We start from the raw sequence: 19,794 nt of genomic DNA on the forward strand, positions 1-19,794 counted from the left end.
GCTGAGTCGACCCGTGTCTCCACGTGTCCCCACGTCCCCCCGTGTGTCCGTGTCCCCGTGTGTGTCCCCACGTCCCCACGTCCCCCACGTCACCACGTCCCCACGTCCCCCGTGTCCCCATGCCCCTCCGCGCCTCACCTCGTGAATTCATAAAACAGCTGTCCAGGGTCTGGAGGGAAAAACTTCACGCTCATCTTGAACGTCACCATGGAGGGTTCTGAGACACGCGGAGACGCGCGGGGGACACGCGGGGGACACGCATGGAGACACGCACGGAGAGACACGCACGGAGAGACACGCACGGAGAGACACGCGGAGACACGCACGGAGAGACACGCACGGAGAGACACGCGGAGACACGCACGGAGAGACACGCACGGAGAGACACGCACGGAGAGAGACGAGGACGCAGGGAGAGAGGTTGGCGGGGAGATGAAGGAAGCCAGTCCCACCGGCACAAGGGAGAGAGACATGGAGACATGAACACGCGAAGGCAAAGACACCCCCCGTGTAGCCTTTAGCAGGCGTTTGGGGCAAGTGCTGTTAGCGAGCTCCTATGGAGGCTGCCGAGGGGGTGGGTGGCCAGCACCACGCCCGGGCCGCCTTTGTCTCCCCAGTGGCGATGTTTACTACACACCGCTACACCAGGTACTCATTTGAGGCTGAGTCGACCTAGGGGAGGCCCAGGACCGGTTCCGATAATCGGACGCACACACACACACACACACGTGCACACACACACACACACATGTACGCACACACACACACACGTGTACGCACACACACACACACGTGTACGCACACACACACACACGTGTACGCGCACACACACACACACACACGTGTACGCACACACACACACGTGTACGCACACACACACGTGTACGCACACACACACACACACACGTGTACGCACACACACACACACGTGTACACACACACACACACGTGTACGCACACACACACACACACACGTGTACGCACACACACACACACGTGTACGCACACACACACGTGTACACGCACACACACACACGTGTACGCACACACACACACACACGTGTACGCACACACACACACACACGTGTACGCACACACACACGTGTACGCGCACACACACACGTGTACGCGCACACACACACGTGTACGCGCACACACACACACGTGTACGCACACACACACACACGTGTACGCACACACACACGTGCACGCACACACACACACACACGTGCACGCACACACACACACACACGTGTACGCACACACACACACGTGTACGCACACACACACACGTGTACGCACACACACACACACACGTGTACGCACACACACACACACGTGTACGCACACACACACACACGTACGTACACACACACACACGTGTACGCGCACACACACGTGTACACGCACACACACGTGTACACGCACACACACGTGTACGTACACACACACACGTGTACGTACACACACACGTGTACGTACACACACACACACGTACGTACACACACACGTGTACGTACACACACACGTGTACGTACACACACACACGTGTACGTACACACACGTGTACGTACACACACGTGTACGCACATACACACACGTGTACGTACACACACACACACACGTGTACGTACACACACACACACGTACACACACACACGTGTACGTACACACACACACACGTGTACGTACACACACACACGTGTACGTACACACACACACGTGTACGTACACACACACACACGTGTACGTACACACACACACACGTGTACGTACACACACACACACGTGTACGTACACACACACGTGTACACACACACACGTGTACACACACACACGTGTACGCACACACACACACACGTGTACATACACACACGTGTACGCACACACACACGTGTACATACACACACGTGTACGTACACACACACACGTGCACGCACACACACACACGTGTACACACACACACACATGGACCTCCATCCCCTCCGTGTCTGTGAGTCTCTCACTTCTCACTTGCTTGGTGATCCTCTTCCTGGCGTCCAGCCACACCTGCACCACGCACAAAGACAAAGGTCACCAGCGTGGCCTTCCAGGGGCAAATGCCTCGTGCAGCAGCAGCAGGCAACAGCAGGCAACAGGCAGCAGCAGGCAACAGGCAGCAGGCAGCAGGCAACAGGCAGCAGCAGCAACAGGCAACAGCAGCAGGCAACAGCAGGCAGCAAGGCGGCGCGGCTTCTCTGTGTGATGAGTCTATGTGTCTCTGTGTAATGATTCCATGTGTCTCTGTGTAATGATTCTATGTGTCTCTGTGTGATGAGTCTATGTGTCTCTGTGTAATGATTCTATGTGTCTCTGTGTAATGATTCTATGTGTCTCTGTGTAATGATTCTATGTGTCTCTGTGTAATGATTCTATGTGTCTCTGTGTAATGATTCTATGTGTCTCTGTGTAATGATTCTATGTGTCTCTGTGTGATGAGTCTATGTGTCTCTGTGTAATGATTCTATGTGTCTCTGTGTAATGATTCTATGTGTCTCTCTGTAACGATTCTATGTGTCTCTGTGTGATGAGTCTATGTGTCTCTGTGTAATGATTCTATGTGTCTCTGTGTGATGAGTCTATGTGTCTCTGTGTAATGAGTCTATGTGTCTCTGTGTGGTCAGTCTATGGGTCTCTGTGTAATGATTCTATGTGTCTCTGTGTAATGATTCTATGTGTCTCTGTGTAATGATTCTATGTGTCTCTGTGTAATGATTCTATGTGTCTCTGTGTAATGATTCTATGTGTCTCTGTGTGATGAGTCTATGTGTCTCTGTGTAATGATTCTATGTGTCTCTGTGTAATGATTCTATGTGTCTCTCTGTAACGATTCTATGTGTCTCTGTGTGATGAGTCTATGTGTCTCTGTGTAATGATTCTATGTGTCTCTGTGTGATGAGTCTATGTGTCTCTGTGTAATGAGTCTATGTGTCTCTGTGTGGTTAGTCTATGGGTCTCTGTGTAATGATTCTATGTGTCTCTGTGTAATGATTCTATGTGTCTCTGTGTAATGATTCTATGTGTCTCTCTGTAACGATTCTATGTGTCTCTGTGTAATGATTCTATGTGTCTCTGTGTAATGATTCTATGTTTCTCTGTGTAATGAGTCTATGTGTCTCTGTGTAATGATTCTATGCGTCTCTGTGTGATGATTCTATGTGTCTCTGTGTAATGAGTCTATGTGTCTCTGTGTAATGATTCTATGTTTCTCTGTGTAATGATTCTACGTGTCTCTGTGTAATGATTCTATGTGTCTCTGTGTAATGAAACTATGTGTCTCTGTGTAATGATCCTATGTGTCTCTGTGTGATGATCATATGTGTCTCTGTGTAATGATTCTATGTGCCTCTGTGTAATGATTCTACGTGTCTCTGTGTAATGATTCTATGTGTCTCTGTGTAATGATTCTATGTGTCTCTGTGTAATAGGTCTATGTGTCTCTGTGTAATGATTCTATGTGTCTCTGTGTAATGATTCTATGTGTCTCTGTGTAATGATTCTATGTGTCTCTGTGTAATGATTCTATGTGTCTCTGTGTGATGATTCTATGTGTCTCTGTGTGATGATTATATGTGTCTCTGTGTGATGATTCTATGTGTCTCTGTGTAATGAGTCTATGTGTCTCTGTGTGATGAGTCTATGTGTCTCTGTGTAATGATTCTATGTGTCTCTGTGTAATGAGTCTGTGTCTCTGTGTAATGAGTCTATGTGTCTCTGTGTGATGAGTCTATGTGTCTCTGTGTAATGATTCTATGTGTCTCTGTGTAATGATTCTATGTGTCTCTGTGTAATGATTCTATGTGTCTCTGTGTAATGATTCTATGTGTCTCTGTGTAATGATTCTATGTGTCTCTGTGTAATGAGTCTATGTGTCTCTGTGTAATGATTCTATGTGTCTCTGTGTGATGAGTCTATGTGTCTCTGTGTGATGAGTCTATGTGTCTCTGTGTAATGATTCTACGTGTCTCTGTGTAATGATTCTATGTGTCTCTGTGTAATGATTCTATGTGTCTCTGTGTAATCATTCTATGTGTCTCTGTGTAATGATTCTATGTGTCTCTGTGTAATGAGTCTATGTGTCTCTGTGTAATGAGTCTATGTGTCACTGTGTAATGATTCTATGTGTCTCTGTGTAATGATTCTATGTGTCTCTGTGTGATGATTCTATGTCTCTCTGTGTAATGATTCTATGTGTCTCTGTGTGATGAGTCTATGTGTCTCTGTGTAATGATTCTATGTGTCTCTGTGTGATGAGTCTATGTGTCTCTGTGTAATGAGTCTATGTGTCTCTGTGTGGTCAGTCTATGGGTCTCTGTGTAATGATTCTATGTGTCTCTGTGTAATGATTCTATGTGTCTCTGTGTAATGATTCTATGTGTCTCTCTGTAACGATTCTATGTGTCTCTGTGTAATGATTCTATGTATCTCTGTGTAATGATTCTATGTTTCTCTGTGTAATGAGTCTATGTGTCTCTGTGTAATGATTCTATGCGTCTCTGTGTGATGATTCTATGTGTCTCTGTGTAATGAGTCTATGTGTCTCTGTGTAATGATTCTATGTTTCTCTGTGTAATGATTCTACGTGTCTCTGTGTAATGATTCTATGTGTCTCTGTGTAATGAAACTATGTGTCTCTGTGTAATGATCCTATGTGTCTCTGTGTGATGATTCTATGTGTCTCTGTGTAATGATTCTATGTGCCTCTGTGTAATGATTCTACGTGTCTCTGTGTAATGATTCTATGTGTCTCTGTGTAATGATTCTATGTGTCTCTGTGTAATAGGTCTATGTGTCTCTGTGTAATGATTCTATGTGTCTCTGTGTAATGATTCTATGTGTCTCTGTGTAATGATTCTATGTGTCTCTGTGTAATGATTCTATGTGTCTCTGTGTGATGATTCTATGTGTCTCTGTGTGATGATTCTATGTGTCTCTGTGTGATGATTCTATGTGTCTCTGTGTAATGAGTCTATGTGTCTCTGTGTGATGAGTCTATGTGTCTCTGTGTAATGATTCTATGTGTCTCTGTGTAATGAGTCTATGTGTCTCTGTGTAATGAGTCTATGTGTCTCTGTGTGATGAGTCTATGTGTCTCTGTGTAATGATTCTATGTGTCTCTGTGTAATGATTCTATGTGTCTCTGTGTAATGATTCTATGTGTCTCTGTGTAATGATTCTATGTGTCTCTGTGTAATGATTCTATGTGTCTCTGTGTAATGAGTCTATGTGTCTCTGTGTAATGATTCTATGTGTCTCTGTGTGATGAGTCTATGTGTCTCTGTGTGATGAGTCTATGTGTCTCTGTGTAATGATTCTACGTGTCTCTGTGTAATGATTCTACGTGTCTCTGTGTAATGATTCTATGTGTCTCTGTGTAATCATTCTATGTGTCTCTGTGTAATCATTCTATGTGTCTCTGTGTAATGATTCTATGTGTCTCTGTGTAATGATTCTATGTGTCTCTGTGTAATGATTCTACGTGTCTCTGTATAATGATTCTACATGTCTCTGTATAATGATTCTACATGTCTCTGTGTAATGATTCTATATGTTTCTGTGTAATGATTCTATGTGTCTCTGTGTAATGATTATATGTGTCTCTGTGTAATGATTCTATGGGTCTCTGTGTAATGATTCTATGTGTCTCTGTGTAATGATTCTATGTGTCTCTGTGTAATGATTCTATGTGTCTCTGTGTAATGATTCTATGTGTCTCTGTGTAATGATTCTATGTGTCTCTGTGTAATGAGTCTATGTGTCTCTGTGTAATGAGTCTATGTGTCACTGTGTAATGATTCTATGTGTCTCTGTGTAATGATTCTATGTGTCTCTGTGTGATGATTCTATGTCTCTCTGTGTAATGATTCTATGTGTCTCTGTGTGATGAGTCTATGTGTCTCTGTGTAATGATTCTATGTGTCTCTGTGTGATGAGTCTATGTGTCTCTGTGTAATGAGTCTATGTGTCTCTGTGTGGTCAGTCTATGGGTCTCTGTGTAATGATTCTATGTGTCTCTGTGTAATGATTCTATGTGTCTCTGTGTAATGATTCTATGTGTCTCTGTGTGATGAGTCTATGTGTCTCTGTGTGATGAGTCTATGTGTCTCTGTGTAATGATTCTACGTGTCTCTGTGTAATGATTCTATGTGTCTCTGTGTAATGATTCTATGTGTCTCTGTGTAATCATTCTATGTGTCTCTGTGTAATGATTCTATGTGTCTCTGTGTAATGATTATATGTGTCTCTGTGTAATGATTCTATGGGTCTCTGTGTAATGATTCTATGTGTCTCTGTGTAATGATTCTATGTGTCTCTGTGTAATGAGTCTATGTGTCTCTGTGTAATGATTCTATGTGTCTCTGTGTAATGATTCTATGTGTCTCTGTGTAATGAAACTATGTGTCTCTGTGTAATGATTCTGTGTCTCTGTGTGATGATTCTATGTGTCTCTGTGTAATGATTCTATGTGTCTCTGTGTAATGATTCTACGTGTCTCTGTGTAATGATTCTATGTGTCTCTGTGTAATAGGTCTATGTGTCTCTGTGTAATGATTCTATGTCTCTGTGTAATGATTCTATGTGTCTCTGTGTAATGATTCTGTGTCTCTGTGTGATGATTCTATGTGTCTCTGTGTAATGATTCTATGTGTCTTTGTGTAATGATTCTATGTGTCTCTGTGTAATGATTCTATGTGTCTCTGTGTGATGAGTCTATGGGTCTCTGTGTGATGAGTCTATGGGTCTCTGCGTGATGAGTCTATGACTCTCTCTCTGTGTGATGAGTCTATGGGTCTCTGCGTGATGAGTCTATGGGTCTCTGTGTGATGAGTCTATGGGTCTCTGCGTGATGAGTCTGTGGCTCTCTCTCTGCGTGATGAGTCTATGGGTCTCTGTGTGATGAGTCTATGGGTCTCTGCGTGATGAGTCTGTGGCTCTCTCTCTGCATGATGAGTCTATGGGTCTCTGTGTGATGAGTCTATGGGTCTCTGCGTGATGAGTCTATGGGTCTCTGCGTGATGAGTCTATGACTCTCTCTCTGTGTGATGAGTCTATGGGTCTCTGCGTGATGAGTCTATGGGTCTCTGTGTGATGAGTCTATGGGTCTCTGCGTGATGAGTCTGTGGCTCTCTCTCTGCGTGATGAGTCTATGGGTCTCTGTGTGATGAGTCTATGGGTCTCTGCGTGATGAGTCTGTGGCTCTCTCTCTGCATGATGAGTCTATGGGTCTCTGTGTGATGAGTCTATGGGTCTCTGCGTGATGAGTCTATGGGTCTCTGCGTGATGAGTCTATGGGTCTCTGCGTGATGAGTCTGTGGCTCTCTCTCTGTGTGATGAGTCTATGGGTCTCTGCGTGATGAGTCTATGGGTCTCTGCGTGATGAGTCTATGGGTCTCTGCGTGATGAGTCTATGGGTCTCTGCGTGATGAGTCTATGGATCTCTCTCTGTGTGATGAATCTATGGGTCTCTGTGTGTGATGAGTCTGTGGCTCTCTCTCTGCGTGATGAGTCTATGGGTCTCTGTGTGATGAGTCTATGGGTCTCTGCGTGATGAGTCTGTGGCTCTCTCTCTGCATGATGAGTCTATGGGTCTCTGTGTGATGAGTCTATGGGTCTCTGTGTGATGAGTCTATGGGTCTCTGCGTGATGAGTCTATGGGTCTCTGTGTGATGAGTCTATGGGTCTCTGTGTGGTGAGTCTGTGGGTCTCTCTCTGCGTGATGAGTCTATGGGTCTCTGCGTGATGAGTCTGTGGGTCTCTGTGTGGTGAGTCTATGGGTCTCTGCGTGATGAGTCTGTGGGTCTCTGTGTGGTGAGTCTGTGGGTCTCTGTGTGGTGAGTCTGTGGATCTCTGTGTGGTGAGTCTGTGGGTCTCTGTGTGGTGAGTCTATGGGTCTCTGTGTGGCGAGTCTGTGGGTCTGTGTGGTGAGTCTATGGGTCACTGCGTGATGAGTCTGTGGGTCTCTGTGTGGTGAGTCTATGGGTCTCTGTGTGGTGAGTCTGTGGGTCTCTGCGTGATGAGTCTATGGGTCTCTGCGTGATGAGTCTATGGGTCTCTGTCTCTGCGTGAGTCACCCTCCCCGACCGCTCGCTCACTGACGAGTGCCGTAGCCAGGCCGGGCGAGCCCTTCCGCACTCGCCTGATTTCCGCGGTGATCTTCAAACTCCAGGCCAAAGTAGTCGCTCTCCACAACGCGCAGCAGCTGCCACACCGAGTCGAGCAGAGTCCCTCCGTTCGCTCCCTTCTGCAGAGAGAGAGAAAACAGCATTCACATCAGCAGCAGCATCAGTAGCAGCATCATCAGTAGCAGCATCATCAGTAGCAGCATAATCAGTAGCAGCATCATCAGTAGCATCATCATCAGTAGCAGCATCATCAGTAGCAGCATAATCAGTAGCAGCATCATCAGTAGCATCATCATCAGTAGCAGCATCATCAATAGCAGCATCATCAGTAGCAGCATCATCAGTAGCAGCATCATCAGTAGCAGCATCATCAGTAGCAGCATCATCAGTAGCAGCATCATCAGTAGCAGCATCATCAGTAGCAGCATCATCAGTAGCAGCATCATCAGTAGCAGCATCATCAGTAGCAGCATAATCAGTAGCAGCATCATCAGTAGCAGCATCATCAGTAGCAGCATCATCAGTAGCAGCATCATCAGTAGTAGCAGCATCACCAATAGCAGCATCATCAGTAGTAGCATCATCAGTATCAGCATCATCAGTATCAGCATCATCAGTAGCAGCATCATCAGTAGTAGCATCATCAGTATCAGCATCATCAGTATCAGCATCATCAGTAGCAGCATCATCAGTAGCAGCATCATCAGTAGCAGCATCATCAATATCAGCATCATCAGTAGCAACATCAGCAGCGGCATCATCAGTAGCATCAGCAGCGGCAGCAGCAGCATCATCATCAGCAGCAGCAGCATCATCATCAGCAGCAGCAGCAGCAGCATCATCATCATCATCAGTAGTAGCAGCATCATCATTAGTGGCAGCATCATCAGTAGCAGCATCATCAGTAACACCATCAGTAGCAGCAGCATCATCATCAGTCTCACGAAGTCGAGCGGTGCAGCATGGAGGGAAATCATCATCAGCGGGTGACAGTCGCTAGGTAACCAGGTTGCTAAGAAACTTGGTAGCCCGGTTGCTAGGTAACCAAGTAGCTCGGCAAGCAGCTGCTCTGGTTGGTAAACAACCAGGCGAATGGGTCTCTAAGCAACGGGGGTTGCTAGGCGACTGTGCCTCAAGGCAAACAGGTGTTCTGGTTGCTAGACAACCAGCTTGCTAGGCGACCATGTCTCTAGGCAAACAGGTGTTTTGGTTGCTAGACAACCAGGTTGCTAGGCGACCGTGTCTCTAGGCAAACAGGTGTTCTGGTTGCTAGACAACCAGGTTGCTAGGCGACCGTGTCTCTAGGCAAACAGGTGTTCTGGTTGCTAGACAACCAGGTTACTAGGCGACTGTGCCTCAAGACAAACAAGAGTTTTGGTTGCTAGATAACCAGGTTGCTAGGCGACGGTGTCTCTAGGCAAACAGGAGTTTTGGTTGCTAGACAACCAGGTTGCTAGGCGACCGTGTCTCTAGGCAAACAGGTGTTTTGGTTGCCAGACAACCAGGTTGCTAGACGACCGTGTCTCTAGGCAAACAGGAGTTTTGGTTGCTAGACAACCAGGTTGCTAGGCGACCGTGTCTCTAGGCAAACAGGTGTTTTGGTTGCTAGACAACCAGGTTGCTAGGCGACCGTGTCTCTAGGCAAACAGGTGTTTTGGTTGCTAGACAACCAGGTTGCTAGGCGACCGTGTCTCTAGGCAAACAGGTGTTCTGGTTGCTAGACAACCAGGTTACTAGGCGACTGTGCCTCAAGACAAACAGGAGTTTTGGTTGCTAGACAACCAGGTTGCTAGGCGACGGTGTCTCTAGGCAAACAGGCGTTTTGGTTGCTAGACAACCAGGTTGCTAGGTAACCGTGTCTCTAGGCAAACAGGAATTTTGGTTGCTAGACAACCAGGTTGCTAGGTAACCATGTCTCTAGGCAAAGAGGTGTTTTGGTTGCTAGACAAACAGATTGCTAGGCGACCGTGTCTCTAGGCAAACAGGTGTTTTGGTTGCTAGACAACCAGGTTGCCAGGCGACCGTGTCTCTAGGCAAACAGGAGTTTTGGTTGCTGGACAACCAGGTTGCTAGGCGACTGTGTCTTTAGGCAAACAGGTGTTTTGGTTGTTAGACAACCAGATTGCTAGGCGACCGTGTCTCTAGGCAAACAGGAGTTTTGGTTGCTAGACAACCAGGTTGCTAGGCGACCGTGTCTTTAGGCAAACAGGTGTTTTGGTTGCTAGACAACCAGGTTGCTAGGCGACCGTGTCTTTAGGCAAACAGGTGTTTTGTTTGCTAGACAACCAGGTTGCTAGGCGACTCTGTCTCTAGGCAAACAGGTGTTCTGGTTGCTAGAAAACCAGGTTGCCAGGCGACCGTGTCTCTAGGCAAACAAGTGTTCTGGTTGCTAGACAACCTGGTTGCTAGGTAACCGTGTCTCTAGGCAAACAGGTGTTCTGGTTGCTAGACAACCAGCTTGCCAGGCGACCGTGTCTCTATGCAAACAGGTGTTCTGGTTGCTAGACAACCAGGTTGCCAGGCGACCGTGTCTCTAGGCAAACAGGTGTTTTGGTTGCTAGACAACCAGGTTGCTAGGCGACCGTGTCTCTAGGCAAACAGGAGTTTTGGTTGCTAGACAACCAGGTTGCTAGGTCACTGTCTCTCTAGGCAAACAGGAGTTTTGGTTGCTAGACAACCAGGTTGCTAGGTAACCGTCTGTCTAGGCAAACAGGTGTTTTGGTTGCTAGACAACACGGTTGCTAGGTGACCGTCTCTCTAGGCAAACAGGTGTTTTGGTTGCTAGACAACCAGGTTGCTAGGCGACCGTGTCTCTAGGCAAACAGGAGTTTTGGTTGCTAGACAACCAGGTTGCTAGGTAAGCGTGTCTCTAGGCAAACAGGTGTTTTGGTTGCTAGACAATCAGGTTGCTAGGTAACCGTCTCTCTAGGCAAACAGGAGTTTTGGTTGCTAGACAACCAGGTTGCTAGGCGACCATGTCTCTAGGCAAACAGGCGATTTGGTTGCTAGACAACCAGGTTGCTAGGTAACCGTGTCTCTAGGCAAACAGGTGTTCTTGTTGCTAGACAACCAGGTTGCTAGGCGACCATGTCTCTAGGCAAACAGGCGATTTGGTTGCTAGACAACCAGGTTGCTAGGCGACCGTGTCTCTAGGCAAACAGGTGTTTTGGTTGCTAGACAACCAGGTTGCCAGGCGACCGCGTCTCCAGGCAGCCAGCGGAACGCGTCGCTATGGCAACGGGGGGTTGCCAGGCGACGGCACCTGCAGCAGGAAGGTGTGCGAGGCATCGCCGAGCGTCTCCACGGTCCAGGGGAGCAGCGAGGAGGGGCCGCCCCCCCCCTTGCCCCCGCGGGGGGGGGCGGCCTCCAGGGTGCTGATGGCGTGGGGGGGGGCGGGCGAAGGGGACCCCCACACCAACCTGGCACCAGCACCACGCGGGGAGTCGCGCATCGCCCTGGGGGGAGGGGGGGGGGGTAGCATCATCAGCATCGTCAGCAGTGCCATCAGCATCGTCAGCAGCATCAGCATCATCATCAGCATCATCAACAGCACCATCATCACCAGCATCGTCAGCATCAGCAGCATCATCAGCACCAGAAGCATGATCGGCACCATCAGCATCAACATCATCAGCACCATCAGCATCGTTAGCATCCTCAGCAATATCAGCATCATCAGCACCATCATCATCAGCACTAACAGCATCGTCCGTACCATCAACATGAGCAGCACCATCAGCAGCATCAGTATCATAATCAGCAGTATCATCATCAGAATCATCATCATCAGCATCATGATCAGCACCAACATCATCAGCACCAACATCATCAGCACCATCAGCATCATCAGGATCATTAGCAGCATCATCAGGATCATCATCATCAGCATCATCAGCATCATCATCAGGACCATCATCAGAATCATCAGCAGCATCATCAGGATCATCATCAGCATCATCAGGATCATCATCAGCATCATCAGCAGCATCATCAGGATCATCAGAATCATCATCAGCATCAGGATCATCATCAGAATCATCAGGATCATCATCAGCACCATCAGGATCATTATCAGCTTCATCAGCAGCATCAGTATCACTATCAGCACCATCAACATCAGAATCAGCAGCAGCATCATCAGCAACAACACTGACACTATGACCATCAGAAGCACCATTCTGATCAGCACCATCATAATCATGATCACTATCATCATAATCAGCACCAACACCGACACTTCAACCATGAGCAGCACCACCATCATTATCATCAGCAGCATCATCATCAGCATCATCAGGACTATCATCAACGCTATCATAAGCATCATCAATACAATCATCAGCATCAACACTAAGATCATCACCAGCACCATCAGTGAGTGTGTATGATGTGTGTGGTGAGTGTGTATGGTGAGTGTGTGTGGTGAGTGTGTGTGGTGTGTGGTGAGTGTGTATGGTGAGTGTGTATGCTGAGTGTGTATGGTGTGTGTGGTGAGTGTGTATGCTGAGTGTGTATGGTGTGTGTGGTGAGTGTGTATGGTGTGTGTGGTTAGTGTGTATGGTGTGTATGATGTGTGTGGTGTGTATGGTGTGTATGGCGAGTGTGGTGTGTGTGGTGAGTGTGTGTGGTGAGTATGTATGGTGAGTGTGGTGAGCGTGTATGGTGAGTGTGTATGGTGAGTGTGGTGACTGTGTATGGTGTGTATGGCGAGTGTGGTGTGTGTGGTGAGTGTGTGTGGTGAGTGTGTATGGTGAGTGTATGTGGTGAGTGTGTATGGTGTGTGTGGTGAGCGTGTATAGTGTGTATGGCGTGTGGTGAGGGTGTATGGTGTGTGTGTATGGTGAGTGTGTGTGGTGAGTGTGTATGGTGAGTATGGTGTGTGTGGTGTGTATGGTGTGTGTGGTGAGTGTGTATGGTGAGTGTGTATGGTGAGTGTGTCTGGTGAGTGTGTCTGGTTAGTGTGTCTGGTGTGTCTGGTGAGTGTGTATGGTGAGTGTGTATGCTGTGTATGGTGAGTGTGTGTGGTGAGTGTGTATGCTGAGTGTGTATGGTGAGTGTGTATGGTGAGTGTGTATGGTGAGTGTGTATGGTGAGTGTGTATGGTGAGTGTGTATGGTGAGTGTGTATGGTGAGTGTGTATGGTGTGTATGGTGTGTATGGTGAGTGTGTATGGTGAGTGTGTATGGTGAGTGTGGTGAGTGTGTATGGTGAGTGTGTATGGTGAGTGTGGTGAGTGTGTATGGTGAGTGTGTAGAGTGTGTATGGTGAGTGTGTATGGTGAGTGTGTATGGTGAGTGTGGTGAGTGTGTATGGTGAGTGTGTAGAGTGTGTATGGTGAGTGTGTATGGTGAGTGTGTATGGTGAGTGTGTATGGTGAGTGTGTATGGTGAGTGTGGTGAGTGTGGTGAGTGTGTATGGTGAGTGAGTGTGGTGAGTGTGTATGGTGAGTGTGTATGGTGAGTGTGTATGGTGATTGTGTATGGTGAGTGTGTATGGTGAGTGTGTATGGTGAGTGTGTATGGTGAGTGTGTATGGTGAGTGTGTATGGTGAGAGTGTATGGTGAGTGTGTATGGCGAGTGTGTATGGTGAGTGTGTATGGTGAGTGTGTATGGTGAGTGTGTATGGTGAGTGTGTATTGTGAGTGTGTATGGTGAGTGTGTATGGTGAGTGTGTATGGTGAGTGTGTATGGTGAGTGTGTATGGTGTGTGTGTATGGTGTGTATGGTGAGTGTGTATGGTGTGTATGGTGTGTATGGTGAGTGTGTATGGTGAGTGTGTATGGTGAGTGTGTATGGTGAGTATGGTGAGTGTGTATGTTGTATGTGGTGAGTGTGTATGGTGAGTGTGTATGGTGAGTGTGTATGGTGAGTGTGTATGGTGAGTGTGTATGGTGAGTGTGTATGGTGAGTGTGTATGGTGTGTATGGTGAGTGTGTATGGTGAGTGTGTATGGTGTGTATGGTGAGTGTGTATGGTGAGTGTGTATGGTGAGTGTGTATGGTGAGGGTGTATGGTGAGTGTGTATGGTGAGTGTGGTGAGTGTGTATGGTGAGTGTGTATGGTGAGTGTGGTGAGTGTGTATGGTGAGTGTGGTGAGTGTGGTGAGTGTGTATGGTGAGTGAGTGTGGTGAGTGTGTATGGTGAGTGTGTATGGTGAGTGCGTATGGTGAGTGCGTATGGTGAGTGTGTATGGTGAGTGTGTATGGTGAGTGTGTATGGTGAGTGTGTATGGTGAGTGTGTATGGTGAGTGTGTATGGTGAGTGTGTATGGTGTGTATGGTGAGTGTGTATGGTGAGTGTGTATGGTGAGTGTGTATGGTGAGTGTGTATGGTGAGTGTGTATGGTGTGTATGGTGAGTGTGTATGGTGTGTATGGTGAGTGTGTATGGTGTGTATGGTGTGTATGGTGAGTGTGTATGGTGAGTGTGTATGGTGAGTGTGTATGGTGAGTATGGTGAGTGTGTATGTTGTATGTGGTGAGTGTGTATGGTGAGTGTGTATGGTGAGTGTGTATGGTGAGTGTGTATGGTGAGTGTGTATGGTGAGTGTGTATGGTGAGTGTGTATGGTGAGTGTGTATGGTGTGTATGGTGAGTGTGTATGGTGAGTGTGTATGGTGAGTGTGTATGGTGTGTATGGTGAGTGTGTATGGTGAGTGTGTATGGTGAGTGTGTATGGTGAGGGTGTATGGTGAGTGTGTATGGTGAGTGTGGTGAGTGTGTATGGTGAGTGAGTGTGGTGAGTGTGTATGGTGAGTGTGTATGGTGAGTGCGTATGGTGAGTGCGTATGGTGAGTGTGTATGGTGAGTGTGTATGGTGAGTGTGTATGGTGAGTGTGGTGAGTGTGTATGGTGAGTGTGTATGGTGAGTGTGTATGGTGAGTGTGTATGGTGAGTGTGTATGGTGAGTGTGGTGAGTGTGTATGGTGAGTGTGTATGGTGAGTGTGTATGGTGTGTATGGTGAGTGTGGTGAGTGTGGTGAGTGTGTATGGTGAGTGAGTGTGGTGAGTGTGTATGGTGAGTGTGTATGGTGAGTGCGTATGGTGAGTGTGTATGGTGAGTGTGTATGGTGAGTGTGTATGGTGAGTGTGTATGGTGAGTGTGGTGAGTGTGTATGGTGAGTGTGTATGGTGAGTGTGTATGGTGAGTGTGTATGGTGAGTGTGGTGAGTGTGTATGGTGAGTGTGTATGGTGAGTGTGGTGAGTGTGTATGGTGAGTGTGTATGGTGAGTGTGTATGGTGAGTGTGTATGGTGAGTGTGTATGGTGAGTGTGTATGGTGAGTGTGTATGGTGAGTGTGTGCACTCGGGATCGCATCTCCTGCCTCAGAGGGAAGGAATGTGGAGGTGCAATGCGAGGAATGCCAAGATGAAGACGATGGAGATGAACACAGACAAAGATCCCCCGTGTAGCCTGTAACAGACTGCAGAGGCAAGTGCTGTTAGTAGCGAGTAGCAGCAGCACCTGTGAAGGTAGACACAGACAAAGATCCCCCGTGTAGCCTCTAACAGACTGCAGGGGCAAGTGCTGTTAGCGGGCAGCATCTGTGAAGGCTACCGGCACTGTGGCACACGAGGGGGTGGGTGGCCAGCAACCACGCCCGGCCGCCTTTGTCTCCCCAGTGGCGATGTTTACTACACACCGCACCAGGTACTCATTTGAGGCTGAGTCGAACTAGGGGAGGCCCAGGACCGGTTCAGATAATCGTCACCGCCAGTGTTGGCCGTGAGCAGGAATTGAACTCGGGTGTCCGGGTTCGTAGCGCAGCGTAGTGCTAACCACTACACCACCGCTCCACACACAGTGTACACACACACACAGTGTACACACAGTGTACACACACCACACACAGTGTACACACACCACACACACAGTGTACACACACCACACACACAGTGTACACACACCACACACACAGTGTACACACACAGTGTACACACAAACAGTGTACACACAAACAGTGTACACACACAGTGTACACACAAACAGTGTACACACACAGTGTACACACAAACAGTGTACACACACAGTGTACACACAAACACACACACACAGTGTACACACAAACACACACACAGTGTACACACAAACACACACACAGTGTACACACACACACAGTGTACACACACAGTGTACACACACACAGTGTACACACACACACACCACACACACAGTGTACACACACCACACACACAGTGTACACACACCACACACACAGTGTACACACACCACACACAGTGTACACACACACACAGTGTACACACACACACAGTGTACACACACACAGTGTACACACACACAGTGTACACACACACACAGTGTACACACACAGTGTACACACACAGTGTACACACAAACACAGTGTGCACTACACACACACACAACACAGTGTACACGCAAACACACAGTGTACACACAAACACACAGTGTACACACAAACACAGTGTACACTACACACACAGTGTACACTACACACAGTGTACACCACACACACACAGTGTACACTACACACAGTGTACACTACACACAGTGTACACACACACACAGTGTACACTACACACAGTGTACACTACACAGTGTACACCACACACACACAGTGTACACCACACACACACAGTGTACACCACACACACAGTGTACACCACACACAGTGTACACCACACACACACAGTGTACACTACACACACAGTGTACACTACACACACAGTGTACACCACACACACACACAGTGTACACCACACACACACACAGTGTACACCACACACACACTCAGTTTACGCACTGACAGCGCAAAACCAGCGCTGTCAACTCCACATTCCGACGCCCAAGGAAAGTCCATCCACGCACGGCATGTAAACATACTAACGTATGTGTGTGTACATATATACAGCACATCTTGGTCAACTGCACAGGTACTATATACTAATGCATAGCTCTTAACCCATACAGTTCACGCCGTCTTCATGTACAGGGACATTGAGTGTTCAATAGGGGCCACAAAATTAATCAGAATAATAATAATTGTTGTTGCTGTTGTCTATCTGTTTGTGTTTCTCCCTCGTGATGAGACTTTGTAGGATGAACGTTGAGATTTATAAGGGGCACGGGGTGACCAATAACTTGTGATTTGGTCTGTAATAAGATAGGGGCACTGATATGACAGGTCTGCTAACGCCTTACACACACACAGTGTAAATACGTTGACAAGATCAATCCACTGCTAGATGAGTGGCTTTTTGCATCCCTGTCGTACGGGAGGGTTGTTTGACCATACTTCACCACGATGGTCAAAACACACACACACGTGTGTATACACAGTACACACACACGCGTGTGTGTATACACACAGTACACACACACGCGTGTATATACACACAGTACACACACACGCGTGTATATACACACAGTACACACACACGCGTGTGTGTATACACACAGTACACACACACGCGTGTGTGTATACACACAGTACACACACACGCGTGTGTATACACACAGTACACACACACGCGTGTGTATACACACAGTACACACACACGCGTGTGTATACACACAGTACACACACACGCGTGTGTATACACACAGTACACACACACACACGTGTGTATACACAGTACACACACACACGTGTGTATACACAGTACACACACACGCGTGTATACACAGTACACACACACGCGTGTGTATACACAGTACACACACACGCGTGTGTATACACAGTACACACACACGTGTGTATACACAGTACACACACACGCGTGTGTATACACAGTACACACACACGCGTGTGTATACACAGTACACACACGCGCGTGTATACACAGTACACACACACGCGTGTGTATACACAGTACACACACACACGCGTGTGTATACACAGTACACACACACACACGCGTGTATACACAGTACACACACACACGCGTGTATACACAGTACACACACACACGCGTGTATACACAGTACACACACACACGCGTGTGTATACACAGTACACACACGTGTGTATACACAGTACACACACGTGTGTATACACAGTACACACGCGTGTGTATACACAGTACACATACACGCGCGCGTGTATACACAGTACACATACACACGCGCGTGTATACACAGTACACACACACACGCGTGTGTATACACAGTACACACACACGCGTGTGTATACACAGTACACACACACACGCGTGTGTATACACACACACGCGTGTGTATACACACACACACGCGTGTGTGTACACACACACACGCGTGTGTGTATACACACACACGCGTGTGTGTATACACACACACGCGTGTGTATACACACACACGCGTGTGTATACACACACACGCGTGTGTATACACACACACGCGTGTGTATACACAGTACACACACGCGTGTGTATACACAGTACACACACTACACGTGTACACAGTACACGTGTAGTGTGTGTACACAGTACACACACGTGTAGTGTAGTACACACGTGTAGTGTAGTACACGTGTGTACACAGTACACACACTCATGCATTACACACCCGTGGAATATCGACGCACAAGACGCGCGCACAAATGCACAATAATAAACGCGCCTCCGTGCTGCCTGCGCCGACAAGTTAACTTTTAATTCATCCGTGAGTTTAAAACTTTTAAACTTTAAAAAAAAAACTTTTTATTTATTTTTATTTTTAAAATCCCTGCAACGAACAAACCTCGGGGCAGCTCGGCGTAGCGGCCAGCGCACCGCGCCGTATCCCTCCGCCGACGCGGCCGCCTCACCGCCGTCTCCGCTCAAACCTCGGCGCGCCTCGGCGTCTCCTTCCGCGCGCAAACAACAACAACATTTGCTAGTGGACGGGAAAAAAAAATAATCACTCGTCTTTAAGTCGATTTTTGTTGGATGCTCACCTCCGTTTCAAACGTCGCCGGCACCTTGCTCTGCGGCGGCGGCGTCGTCGTCGTTGTTGTAACCGGGAGATTAATTTTAAGAAAAAAAATTCTGAGGGGAAATAAAAAAAACTAAAATCGATGCCGGACTCCAAAACCGGCGCTGGCTTTCGCCTCAGCGGATTCGCGCGATTAAAACAGTGGGGGGGGAGGGGTCAGGTGGGTGGGGGGAGGGGTCAGGTGGGTGGGGGGAGGGGTGGGGGGAGGGGTCGGGGGAGGGGTCAGGTGGGTGGGGGGAGGGGTCGGGGGGGGGAGAAGCGGGGGGAGGGGTCAGGTGGGTGGGGGGAGGGGTCGGGGTCAGGTGGGTGGGGGAAGGGGTCAGGTGGGTGGGGGGAGGGGTCGGGGGGGGGAGAAGCGGGGGGAGGGGTCAGGTGGGTGGGGGGGATGGGGGGGGGAGAAGCGGGGGGAGGGGTCAGGTGGGTGGGGGGAGGGGTCAGGCAATCAACAACACAACAACAACAACAACCGCCATTCGCCACTAAGTGGCGGTGACGTCACCACGACGCTTGTGCCAGGCTATGTGCACCCTGAGGCCACGTGAAGTGTCGAACGCCCGCTGGCAGGAGGTCACGGGGCAGACCCAGGTGCCACGGGTCGACTGACTGAGATGACTGGCTGATGCCCCACCTGTGCCCCCTACTGTGCCACACAATCACACACACAATCACACACACACTCACAATCACACACACACACTCAC

The 19,794-nt window shown here is 48.1% G+C and overlaps 1 protein-coding gene across 9 annotated transcripts in view; it reads right to left on the reverse strand.

Moving 5' to 3' along the window:
• The window catches only part of LOC116937477 (FERM, ARHGEF and pleckstrin domain-containing protein 2-like), a 74,561-nt gene extending 55,327 nt beyond the window's left edge, over positions 1-19,234 (reverse strand). For 4 of the 9 annotated variants that reach the window (XR_012940281.1, XM_076063656.1, XM_076063657.1 and 1 more), the window contains exons 1-7: positions 19,056-19,234; positions 18,860-18,965; positions 15,486-15,584; positions 11,425-11,617; positions 8,177-8,281; positions 2,007-2,049; positions 139-217 (exon numbers count right to left, since the gene is read on the reverse strand). Coding sequence is in view for 3 of the 9 variants with exons in the window: in XM_076063656.1 (XP_075919771.1) it covers positions 139-217; positions 2,007-2,049; positions 8,177-8,281; positions 11,425-11,613 (416 nt within the window). In the remaining 6 variants the exon portion in view is untranslated. The remainder of the gene's footprint in view (positions 1-138; positions 218-2,006; positions 2,050-8,176; positions 8,282-11,424; positions 11,618-15,485; positions 15,585-18,859; positions 18,966-19,055) is intronic. The other 5 variants (XR_012940284.1, XR_012940285.1, XR_012940282.1 and 2 more) reach the window with 5 other exon arrangements.
• Between the last annotated feature and the right edge of the window lie 560 nt (positions 19,235-19,794).

The sequence above is a fragment of the Petromyzon marinus genome, unplaced genomic scaffold (assembly GCF_048934315.1).
Source record: "Petromyzon marinus isolate PM22_M1 ecotype Great Lakes invasive population unplaced genomic scaffold, UKy_Petmar_22M1.pri1.0 PM_Scaffold_17, whole genome shotgun sequence".
NCBI classification, from domain to species: domain Eukaryota; kingdom Metazoa; phylum Chordata; class Hyperoartia; order Petromyzontiformes; family Petromyzontidae; genus Petromyzon; species Petromyzon marinus.